This window comes from Cotesia typhae, unplaced genomic scaffold, assembly GCF_013202065.1.
Source record: "Cotesia typhae breed Kobodo isofemale line unplaced genomic scaffold, CoteBio_Ctyphae contig_23, whole genome shotgun sequence".
NCBI classification, from domain to species: Eukaryota; Metazoa; Arthropoda; class Insecta; order Hymenoptera; family Braconidae; genus Cotesia; species Cotesia typhae.
The window spans coordinates 2,314,935-2,324,523 of NW_027423729.1; the positions used below are offsets into that span (position 1 = coordinate 2,314,935).

General features: G+C 31.4%; 5 protein-coding genes across 5 annotated transcripts; 2 read left to right on the forward strand and 3 right to left on the reverse strand.

Moving 5' to 3' along the window:
- Window positions 1–297: 297 nt before the first annotated feature.
- On the reverse strand, window positions 298–603 carry LOC141524963 (armadillo repeat-containing protein 6 homolog). Its single transcript, XM_074239155.1, has one exon. The coding sequence runs from the start codon at window positions 601–603 to the stop codon at window positions 298–300; it is 306 nt and encodes a 101-aa protein (XP_074095256.1).
- A 1,003-nt stretch (window positions 604–1,606) lies between these two features.
- LOC141524906 (armadillo repeat-containing protein 6 homolog) lies at window positions 1,607–4,066 on the reverse strand. The gene is made up of 5 exons (XM_074239071.1): window positions 3,942–4,066; window positions 3,697–3,861; window positions 3,071–3,402; window positions 2,674–2,969; window positions 1,607–2,584 (listed from the first exon to the last, which is right to left on the reverse strand). Exons 2-5 carry the CDS (start codon window positions 3,811–3,813, stop codon window positions 1,953–1,955), a joined length of 1,377 nt encoding a protein of 458 aa, XP_074095172.1. The 5' UTR covers window positions 3,814–3,861; window positions 3,942–4,066; the 3' UTR covers window positions 1,607–1,952.
- A 156-nt stretch (window positions 4,067–4,222) lies between these two features.
- Deltacop (coatomer subunit delta) lies at window positions 4,223–6,961 on the forward strand. The gene is made up of 8 exons (XM_074239069.1): window positions 4,223–4,343; window positions 4,540–4,579; window positions 4,670–4,893; window positions 5,107–5,495; window positions 5,574–5,735; window positions 5,808–6,121; window positions 6,198–6,514; window positions 6,589–6,961. Exons 1-8 carry the CDS (start codon window positions 4,341–4,343, stop codon window positions 6,676–6,678), a joined length of 1,539 nt encoding a protein of 512 aa, XP_074095170.1. The 5' UTR covers window positions 4,223–4,340; the 3' UTR covers window positions 6,679–6,961.
- An 89-nt stretch (window positions 6,962–7,050) lies between these two features.
- On the reverse strand, window positions 7,051–8,389 carry Wtrw (ankyrin repeat domain 61 water witch). Its single transcript, XM_074239077.1, has 3 exons — window positions 8,000–8,389; window positions 7,378–7,731; window positions 7,051–7,300 (listed from the first exon to the last, which is right to left on the reverse strand). The coding sequence occupies exons 1-3, from the start codon at window positions 8,267–8,269 to the stop codon at window positions 7,106–7,108; spliced, it is 819 nt and encodes a 272-aa protein (XP_074095178.1). The 5' UTR covers window positions 8,270–8,389; the 3' UTR covers window positions 7,051–7,105.
- LOC141524910 (EKC/KEOPS complex subunit TPRKB) lies at window positions 8,376–9,532 on the forward strand. The gene is made up of 2 exons (XM_074239080.1): window positions 8,376–8,513; window positions 8,939–9,532. Exon 2 carries the CDS (start codon window positions 8,944–8,946, stop codon window positions 9,484–9,486), a length of 543 nt encoding a protein of 180 aa, XP_074095181.1. The 5' UTR covers window positions 8,376–8,513; window positions 8,939–8,943; the 3' UTR covers window positions 9,487–9,532.
- The last annotated feature ends 57 nt before the right edge of the window (window positions 9,533–9,589 follow it).

Consider the following 9,589-nt stretch of genomic DNA (forward strand, 5'->3'; position numbering starts at 1 on the left):
TTTTCCTAATTAATATTAATTACTTATCATACCAATTATTTATTAATAATTTTATTTAAGTAACTATATATTTATGTATAAAATTATACAAGTGTTTAATTTTGACGTTTTTAGTTAAAAATTTTAAGCTTATATCAACTTTAAATAATTGTAATTTTAATTTGATATAACTGTAAAAGCGTTTAAATGAATAATAAAATTTGGAGCACAAATTTATTCTGCAAAGCAATACCTTTATCTATCCACGGTTCCTTAAGTTCAATTTTTAAGCCTAAATCTCGAAAAGCAGCTTTAACTTCAGACGTTGGAGGAACTTCGGAGGGTCAAAGCTGAGATACATGAGAAACCTGCAGCGATGACACTCTCTGAACCCTTGAACCTGCTGATTGCTGAGACGATAAGCGGACAACTGCCGCAGGTCACGATATGATTCTCAACATTGTCGTTACCAGCCAGGGCACTCAGCAATTTCAGAGCTCGTCTGTTGAGTTTCTCCGTGTCTGGGTGGTTGATCATAATGTTCAAGATTAATGTTAGACCACCAGCATCCTCAACGTCTTGACAATATTCATTTCTCACGACGAGACTCGCCAATGTCACCATCAAGTCATCTGCCACTACCTCGTCATGTTTAAATTTGATTAAAACGTAAAAAAATTTTTTTAATGATCTTTATATCACTCAATTGTCTAGTTGCAAATTTCTAATAAATTGGATGTAGTGAAATCTGCCTAAGGTTAACAGGGGGAATTTTTAAAACCAAGTGTCAACTTCATACTCAAGCCGAAGGTGATCCAGTCGAATAAAAAATTTTTTTTGTCATTTTAAATTGAATAAATGTTTAAATAAAAAATTTTCAAATAATTAACTGAAGAATTGGATAAATTTTATTACTTACTTGAGCTGCAAATCATTTTAGAGCTCTTTGACAATGTTTTCAGCCATAATTCATACATCCTGAATATTTTATTTGACATCTTTGTTGTCGACTCTTAGTTATTCACTCTACACGCACTGTAATTATTTTTCTACACGCACTTTTATTATTTTTCTATTTTAAATTATAACACTGAAATTTACAGACATTAAAAATTTTTTTAGAATTTTATTACAATGAAATTATTGTGAAAAAAATTAAATAAAAAAATTCCACATGTAAAAATAAAAAAAACCGTTGAGTGAAAATTTTTAGAAGCACTTTTAGTATTGTAATTGATTTATTATAAAAATTTAAAAATTGACAGCTGTCAGCTAACTTCAGTATCATCTTAAATAGAATATTTTTCACTTTTTTTGACTTTATTGTTGGTAAAAAAATAAAATTTCCGAAAAATTACAACGTAGCTCGACTATTTACAGCTGATTCAAATATTCAACGTTTTAGAATTTCGCCACCAGAGCGCGCGTTAGTAGTTATAACCAGCCAATCGCTGCCTTTTGAATGATTTAAATTTCACCAATAGTAGAAAGGCGTGAGTGTAAGCCTTTTGAAGAATCTAAATAATAACATTTATTTTATTTAAATAATTTTCTGATTTAAAATTACTATTTTATTACATGATGAACTTAATTACAAATAAAAAAAAATGACCAAATAAACACATTTTGCAAGATAATAATTTTTTCATTTATTTTTCTAATTTTCGATGTTTAATAATAATTTCTTTAAGATAATTATATATTTATGTATAAATTTATAAAAATGTTAACTTTAAAAGCTTTTGATTTCGATAAAAAATAATTAAAGAATAACCTTGTATTTTCTGAAGTTATTGATAGTTCTACAAATGATGTAAAGGTTATTCTTTATGATACTTACATTAATAATAATTATATTTTCAGCTTTGAAAAAAATTTATAGCGAAAAATAAATCAAATTTCAACTGATAAATTTTATATTCATTAATATAACTGTAAAAGCGTTTAAATGAATAATAAAACTTGAGCACGAATTAATTCTGCAAAGCGATACCTTTACCCGTCCACTGTTCCTTAAGTTCGACTTTCAAGCCTAAATCTCGAAGAGCAGCTTTAGCTTCAGCTTCCACAGCGACTCCGTGGTTTTTAATGGCTTCAGCAAGCAGTGACTCTACACCGTAAGCCACAAATTCCCGAGACTCGGCTCTGTTTTTCACCGCCATGTTCCGAATAGCCCGACAAGCATGTCTCAGAGTTTTGTAGCTCTTCGGAAACTGCTTCATCGCGTCAAGCATCACAATAGGTGCTCCGCAGTCATAAAAAACTCCAGCGTTGGAGGAACTACGGAGAGTCAAAGCTGAGATACATGAGAAACCTGCAGCGACGACACTCTCTGATCCCTTGAACCTGCTGATTGCTGAAACGATAAGCGGACAACTGCCGCAGGTCACGATATGGCTCTTAACATTGTCGTTACCAGCCAGAGCACTCAGCAATTTCAGAGCTTGACCATTGAGCTTCTCCGAGTCTGCGTGGTTTATCATAATGTCCAAGATTAATGTCAGGCCACCAGCATCTTCAACATCTTGACAATATTCATTTCTTACGACAAGACTCGCTAATGTCGCCATCAAATCACCTACTACATCCTCGTCGTCTTTAAATTCTGTTAAAGTGAACAGTAAAAATATTTAATAGTACATAATAATGTTAATTACCTTTAAAAAATTTATACTATCATTGATACAAACAAACCTGACAAAAGATTCGTCAAGATATCGATGGCAAGTTTGGCAAGCTGGCTGGCATGCTCGTGAGCTTTTCCAAACTCTAGTCTCACATCATCATCAAGCACCAACGCACGGACGACACTGCAAGCATCTCGCAGCTCAGAACTTGTTTTGTCTTTTTTTTTAAGAATTTTCATTATTCTGTCAATTATTCCGGCTTCGACGAGGTTCTGCCTGTTCATTTCATGCTTGATGCAGCATTCTTTTATCCAACGCAAAATATTTTTTGTACAATCTACATCTTCCTGACTATCCAAGAGCCTTAATACAAATTAATAAAAATAATAAATAATTAAATTGGATTTTTCAATGCAAAAAAAAATAAATAAGGATTTATTTATTAGCAAATAAAAGCAACTTACTCAATTTGAAGGTTTATACCAGCAGAGTCGAGCAAATCAGGGTTACCAGTCATCAATGAAGTCATGGCTTTCAAAGCTGGTTTGAGGATACTTACGTCATCCTTGGTGTCTTTTATCAAGGCTAAGATTATCGGATAAGCGTTTTCCTTGCTCGCAAATACACGTCGTGCGATGTCTTTATCGAGTTCAGTCTTAAGAGATTCTAATACACGTGGAACGTCTTCATAGTTTTTGTTTTCTGAGGCAGTTGACAGGTTTTGCAGGCAAGATTGTATCACATTTGAGTTGTCATTAAGCGCTAAGTCTTTTATTATGTTGGTGAGATCGATACCCTGAAAAAATGTCAATTTTTTAAATTAAAATTAACTTAGCAGATAGTTAATAATTTTAAGAATTTTTGTAACAAATAAATTATGGCAAACAAAAATTTATGAAAAAAATTGGCATTTAGAAATTTAAAAAAAACTACAAATGCAATTTTTTCAAATAATTTTTTGGAAGAAATTTATTTGTTAAAAAAAATTAAAAATTGCCAAGTGACAGCTAATTTTAATGTCATATTTTTTAATTATAAAAATATAAAATAACCTGAATAATAATGATGAATCATAGATTTGTTTACTTACTTGAGCTTCGAATTGTTTGATAGCATCCTCTACAGCTTCCTCAGGTGTCATCGATAAGTCTTCGATATTTTCTTTTACGACTTCGTCGTAAGTCTCCTGCTTGATCACACGCACCATGATTACTGAGGTTTTATTTTCAACAGACTGTTTTTCACCTTCCTCGACCTAAATATCCATAAAAGGATTGAATTTCTGAGAGAATGATGATGCTGACTGCTGCTTCCACCATTCCCACTTAAACTTACACATTCTTCACTCTCACTCTCGTTTGCTGTCTTGGCTAGTGATGGTAATCAGTGGTTTTATCCTATCCGGAGTAAGATGACAACAAAACTCCTGGAAAATCATTGACTATCAGCTGATCGAATTTCGGATAACTAGAGTTTTGCCGAAATGTCACCAGGGAGCGCGCGAGTAGGTCAAACCAGCCAATCAGACTGTTTTAAATAATTCAAATTTCCACAATGAAAACTCGTCAGAAACGTCACCATTGCACACGTCATCTAAAGTACGCCCTCTCATGTAATGTCGAAAATTAAAGACTCTTGGGTGTAATATGTGAAGAGTTGAAGAGCTGGCAAAAATCAACATTTTACGTAGGTTATTAAATACACCGATTCTGTAACAATAATCAACTCATCAAAATGGTAATTATTATTCATTTATTAATTATAACACTTTGCGTAGTATTTTTTTGAACGTGTCACACTTTAAAAAAAAACCGGAATTTTATTTTATTAATTACTACACCTGTGACCGTATTTAATTGTTTGCAAGTAAAATGACGTTTTGGGTTGTTAATAATATTTATTTAAAATATTTAATGGACAATATGTTTTTTAGGTACTGATATCAGCTGCAGTTACCACGAAGAATGGAAAAAGTGAGTATGACAGATACGTGTTTTACCATAACTGTAACAGTGCCATGTTGGACAGTTTTAAGAGGTAATTATTTTACTTATCACTTTCAGCAATCGTGTCAAGACAATTCGTTGAGATGACCAAAGCCAGGATCGAAGGTCTCCTTGCTGCTTTTCCAAAATTAATGAGCACTGGGAAGCAACATACCTTCGTTGAGACAGATTCTGTTAGATATGTCTACCAGCCTTTGGAAAAATTGTATATGCTGTTGATAACAACCAAGGCCAGTAATATTTTGGAGGATTTGGAGACCTTAAGATTATTCGCGCGAGTGGTAATTTATTTATTTGCTAATATTTTTTTTAAGTGTTATTTTGTGATACTCAAATTAACAGACATCTGTCAATTATTGAGATTTTTATAGCAATTAAATTATTTTTAAAAAATTCCACGTCTAGAGATTGAAATAAATTACTAGTGCAAATTTTTTATAAATATTTTTTTTTTATTATTATTTTTATATACAATTACTGATGAATATTTACAGATTCCTGAGTACTGTAAATCAATGGAAGAATCTGAGATAGCTGACAATGCTTTCAACTTAATATTTGCCTTCGATGAAATAGTTGCTTTAGGATACCGCGAAAGTGTCAACCTCGCACAAATCAGAACTTTTGTGGAGATGGATTCTCACGAGGAACGTGTGTTCCAAGCTGTCAGATTCACACAGGAACGCGAGGCTAAGAACAAGATGCGAGAGAAAGCCAAAGAGCTACAGAGACAGCGGATGGAGGCCAACAAAAAAGGAGGAGCTAAAAGTCCTAATTTCGGAAGTGGTTACGGCAATAACAGTAGTAATTTCACACCTACTGCTAATGTTGGTGATTCTGCGAATTATGTGCCTGAACCTGTGAAACCGAGTTATATGCCATCGTAAGTTTACTTCTTGTAATAATTTTGTTCAATTTAATTTAAATGATATAGTTTTAAGTTAAATTTTTTTTTTTACAGAAAGCCTTCTGCTGGAAGCGGTGCCATGAAACTGGGAGGTAAAGTCCGCGACGTTGACTCATTTGTCGACCAATTGAAGGAAGAAGGTGAAACAGTTGCGTCGAATGTCAAAGTAGATACCAAGATAGCTCCAATTATTCCTCAAGCAGCCAACACAGAGCTGTAAGTATTTACTAAGAGTAATATAAAAAAACTGAAGAATGGAGTCGTTAATATAATTATTTATTCTTGTAGAGTACATTTAAGACAAGAAGAAAAGTTGAACGTACGCGTCGGTCGCGATGGAGGAGTCCAACACTTTGAATTGCACGGTTTGGTGACTTTACATATTAAAGACGAAAAATGGGGTCGTATTCGTGTGCAATTAGAGAATGAAGATTCGCGAGGCATCCAGCTGCAGACACATCCGAATGTTGATAAAGATTTGTTCAGAACTCACGGACAAATAGGTCTGAAAATTCCCATTAAACCATTCCCGCTAAATACTGATGTAGGAGTTTTGAAATGGAGATTACAGTCTCATGATGAAACAGCCTTGCCTATTTCTAGTACGTATTTTTATAAAAAAAAATTAATACGTTGTTTTATTGACTGAACTAAATTGTTATTTGATGATTTTTTTAGTCAACTGTTGGCCTTCGGAAAATGGTGAGAATGGATGCGACGTTAACATAGAGTACGAGTTGGAACAAACAGACCTGGAATTAAACGACGTGCAAATAAACATCCCGTTACCCATGGGTTGTAGTCCAATTGTTAATGAATGCGATGGTCAGTACACCCATGAGTCCAGAAGAAATACACTTGTATGGTCATTGCCGTTAGTTGATGCTTCTTCGAAATCTGGATCCATGGAATTTTCAGCGCCGTCCTCAACTCCTTCCGACTTTTTCCCACTGAGAGTTTCATTCACATCTAAAACTTCATACGCTAAAATAAAGGTAAATTATTATTTATTAAAATTATTAAAAGTTGCAATTTAATGCTAATATTTTTTTTTTTTTTTTTTTTTCAGGTCATCGATGTATTGTTGGTAGAAGATGAAAGTCCAGTAAAACATTCAGTAGATACTGTATTCTCTACAGAAAATTACGAAGTCGTGTAATTTAATAATATATAGGCACATGATAATAACTCATGTTATTTGTATGATTATAATTTAGGTAGATAATATTGGAGTCATAATAACAATAATGACTATCTTTATTATGCCTTGAGGTAATTAAGTATCTTTTAAAATTAAGGAAAATAGTTTAAGATTCTTAAGAAGAATCCATTCTTATAATTTTTATTTATATATTAAATAACTGTGAATAATTGAAAATTTTAGAAGATTAGCAATTACTGTTACATTATTTTATGCATTTCTTTATATATATATATTTTTTTTTTCTAAGTATTACTTTAAGATATATATATATATATTATAACTATTCTATAAATATAATTATAAAATAAATTCACTAGATAACAATAATTATTTTTTCATAACAATAACATTTATTAAATAATTCTCGCTTATTATTACAGTATTAATTTATGCATTGCTGTATTATATAATTTTCAATTACAGCCTTAGCTGTGTTCGACTTTTTCAACACCGCTGCATGGTAAGCACTTATATTATGGTTATTGCGGTGTGTAAGATCGGCACCACGTGTCAATAGTTCGTAACAAACATGAGGATGGTCTCCATGAGCCCCATAAATTAATGGAGTATTTCCTTCCTATAAAGTGACATTTTTTTAGTTCTAATTTAATTATTAAAAAATAATCAAAAAATTAAAAATAAATAAACAATTACCTCGTCGCTGACATTGGGATCAACATTATTACTCAACAACAATTTAACCAGATCATGATGGCCATACGAAGCTGCGAGATGCAAAGCTGTTTCGCCGTTCAAGCCTTTGTAGTTTTTATCAGCTCCTGCTTTGATCAGCTGTCTTGCAGTACCTAATTGACCGTGAGCAGCAGCCCACATTAGTCCTGTCAAGCCATTTTTATCCGTAGCATCTATGGGGGCTAATTTCAAATGGTCTGCTGTTAATTCTCCTTGTCCTGCCAGGGTATGGAAGGTAATGTCACTGTCAGCATAAAGTTGAGGAATCTCAGTTTTGGTATTACCTCGTTGCAAATTCGTAAGTAGTGTCGGCGGCTATAACATTAAATATTAATTTTTATTATACAGCAAAAAACTTTTAACGATAAATAATTTTTAAATGACATTTAATTTAGCTGTCACTTCACAATTGTTTTAATTTTTTTTAACAAATAAATTATAGCAAAAAAAAAAAGGACTTGTAGAAATTTTAATAAATTAAAAATTATTTTTCAGAATAAATTTTTTTGGTGAAAAAAATTAAAAAATTGTCAAGTGACAGCTAACTTTAATGTCATTAATTTAAATATAAATTATTAACTACCTTGTAAGGTTGAAAAGCACTAGTTCTGGTAGCATCTTGCCACGCTCCCGGTGCCCACTGCCATTTAGTCTCAATAGGCTCTGACTTACGTTCAATGTTTACATTCTCAGGTTTACAAATCATAGGTCTAGGTCTGATTCCAATAGCACTTGTTCCTTCGGAACCACCAAGTACTTCTATTTTATCGTCTACGAATTCCAGAGTTTCATTTGATGATTCAATTGTTTCTTCTTTTAAAATTAATTCCGTATGAAACTCCGAATCCATCATACTATTTATTTTAAATTATTGTATCTTCATAACAATTAAAAAACTACTTTTTTTTTTTAATATATCAAGACTGTAAACAATAACAATTTTCTTTAGACTTAGGGCAGTTTTCATGAACACGATCGCTCGGTTATTGTGTTGAAAATAAAAATGTCTATTTGTATGTAAACAAACTTTTTTACAAAGTGGAACTATTTACTCGTTAAAAAAATTTAATTAATAGATTAATTAATTAATTAACAAAGTAAGTAAAATTTTATTTGACAGTGTTAAAATTCAACAATTAAAACATAACCTCATTTTATATAACACTGAAGTTGACAGACATTAAAAATTTTTTTAGAATTTTGTAGCAATTAAGTTATTAAAAAAAAAAAATTTAATTAAAAAGTTTCACATGTGAAAATTAATAAAAATTACAAGTGAAAATTTTTGGAAGAATTATTTTATTGTAATTGATTTGTTAAAAAAATTTTTAAAATTGACAGCTGACCTCTAACTTCAGTTTTATAATTTTTTTTTAAATTTTTGTAATAATTTTTTCAATAAAAAAAATTCTTAAAATTTTTAAATGTCGGCTTACTTAATTTTCATATCATTTTATAAATAATTATTTTGTAATAAGTAAATTTATATTATTACATTTTTTTTAATTAATTTATACTTTAGGTAGAATGGAACCATATACTCTAGAACTAGACAAATCAACGGGAAAATACTTAACACTTTATTTGTACCAAGATGTGAAAAACATGCCGAAAATACGTAAAAAAATATTAGCGAGTGAACTGCACTGCTGTGTATTAAAAGCAGCTCTGGTGGTAGATCCTTTTCAAGTGGCAGTAGCAGCCAACAAAGCTGTGTTAAAAGAAAAAGCCGGAACACTTGTTACTAAGTCATTATTCACAGAGATCCTTTTCGCTATATCATCTTCAACAAACATCTCGTTGTCATTGACCAAGTTCGGAGTTAATGACAATGATAAGGATATTTTAATAGGATTAATTCACCATAAAAATGACAGAGATTCTATAGCAGAAAATACTCTGTGTCACATTGATGGACAGATGACTCTAATCTCCCAGCTGGATCAAATAACAGATGTTAAATTGCTGAAAAAAATTTATAAAATCGAGGATGAGGAGCTCAAGGTATCCAGCCTAACGGACTCAATCGTTAGTAGGATAGGAGGAGATTACCCAGTATCACTAAAATAATTGTTTATCTAATATTTATTATGAAATAAAAATTACGATTTTTTTATGCCGTTTTATTTATTTAATAGTTTATATTTAATAATTAATTAATAAATTGTATTGT

Excerpts from the sequence above, each read along its gene's own strand:
- Deltacop (XM_074239069.1), top strand. Across the intron at positions 4,894-5,106 it reads TAAGATTATTCGCGCGAGTG|ATTCCTGAGTACTGTAAATC; the intron begins GTAATTTATTTA and ends GAATATTTACAG. Across the intron at positions 6,515-6,588 it reads CTTCATACGCTAAAATAAAG|GTCATCGATGTATTGTTGGT; the intron begins GTAAATTATTAT and ends TTTTTTTTTCAG.
- LOC141524906 (XM_074239071.1), bottom strand. The coding sequence starts at position 3,813 with ATGGTGCGTGTGATCAAGCAGGAGACTTACGACGAAGTCGTAAAAGAA. Across the intron at positions 3,403-3,696 it reads TCAAACAATTCGAAGCTCAA|GGTATCGATCTCACCAACAT; the intron begins GTAAGTAAACAA and ends ACATTTTTTCAG. Across the intron at positions 2,585-2,673 it reads CTTGACGAATCTTTTGTCAG|AATTTAAAGACGACGAGGAT; the intron begins GTTTGTTTGTAT and ends TCACTTTAACAG.
- Wtrw (XM_074239077.1), bottom strand. The coding sequence starts at position 8,269 with ATGATGGATTCGGAGTTTCATACGGAATTAATTTTAAAAGAAGAAACA. Across the intron at positions 7,732-7,999 it reads GTGCTTTTCAACCTTACAAG|CCGCCGACACTACTTACGAA; the intron begins GTAGTTAATAAT and ends TTAATGTTATAG. Across the intron at positions 7,301-7,377 it reads ATCCCAATGTCAGCGACGAG|GAAGGAAATACTCCATTAAT; the intron begins GTAATTGTTTAT and ends GTCACTTTATAG.
- LOC141524910 (XM_074239080.1), top strand. The coding sequence starts at position 8,944 with ATGGAACCATATACTCTAGAACTAGACAAATCAACGGGAAAATACTTA.
- LOC141524963 (XM_074239155.1), bottom strand. The coding sequence starts at position 603 with ATGGTGACATTGGCGAGTCTCGTCGTGAGAAATGAATATTGTCAAGAC.